General features: G+C 57.4%; 1 protein-coding gene across 1 annotated transcript in view; it reads left to right on the top strand.

The window, feature by feature from the left end:
- Positions 1-69: 69 nt before the first annotated feature.
- The window catches only part of EMH_0001890 (DNA-directed RNA polymerase, related), a gene marked incomplete at both ends in the record, with an annotated part of 1,704 nt that continues 1,339 nt past the window's right edge, over positions 70-434 (top strand). The window contains 1 exon segment of the mRNA XM_013495751.1: positions 70-434. Within this exon segment, the coding sequence (XP_013351205.1) occupies positions 70-434 (365 nt within the window).

Genomic DNA, 434 nt, shown 5'->3' with positions numbered 1-434 from the left:
AGCAGCAGATTCAGCAGCAACAACTGCAGCAGAACCAGCAGGAACTGCATTACTGGCAGTGGCAGGAAGATGCTTCTCTTGAGCAGTTCCTTCTGGATCTTCCTCAGCCGCCGCTGCAAATGTATCAGGAGCTACGGCAGCAACAGCAGCAGCAGCAGCAACAGCAGCAGCAGCAGCAGCAACCGCAGCAACAAGCTCAGTATCATGATCAACAGCAGCAACAGTGCATGCAGCGTGACACCGACAGCAGCCCATGCAGCTCCCCATCAGCAGGTGCGGCAGCGCAGGCAGAAGCTGTGGCAGCGCCTGAGACGGAAACCGCAGCAACCGCAACAACAGCACAAGTTCAAACGGAAACCGCACCAGAAGAAGCCACAACAGCAGCATCAACAGCAGCAGCAGCAGCAGCAGCAGCAGCAGCAGCGGATCCTCCA

This window comes from Eimeria mitis, genomic scaffold (assembly GCF_000499745.2).
Source record: "Eimeria mitis Houghton genomic scaffold, Emh_scaff173, whole genome shotgun sequence".
NCBI classification, from domain to species: Eukaryota; Apicomplexa; class Conoidasida; order Eucoccidiorida; family Eimeriidae; genus Eimeria; species Eimeria mitis.
This window is presented reverse-complemented; position numbering and strand designations above follow the sequence as displayed.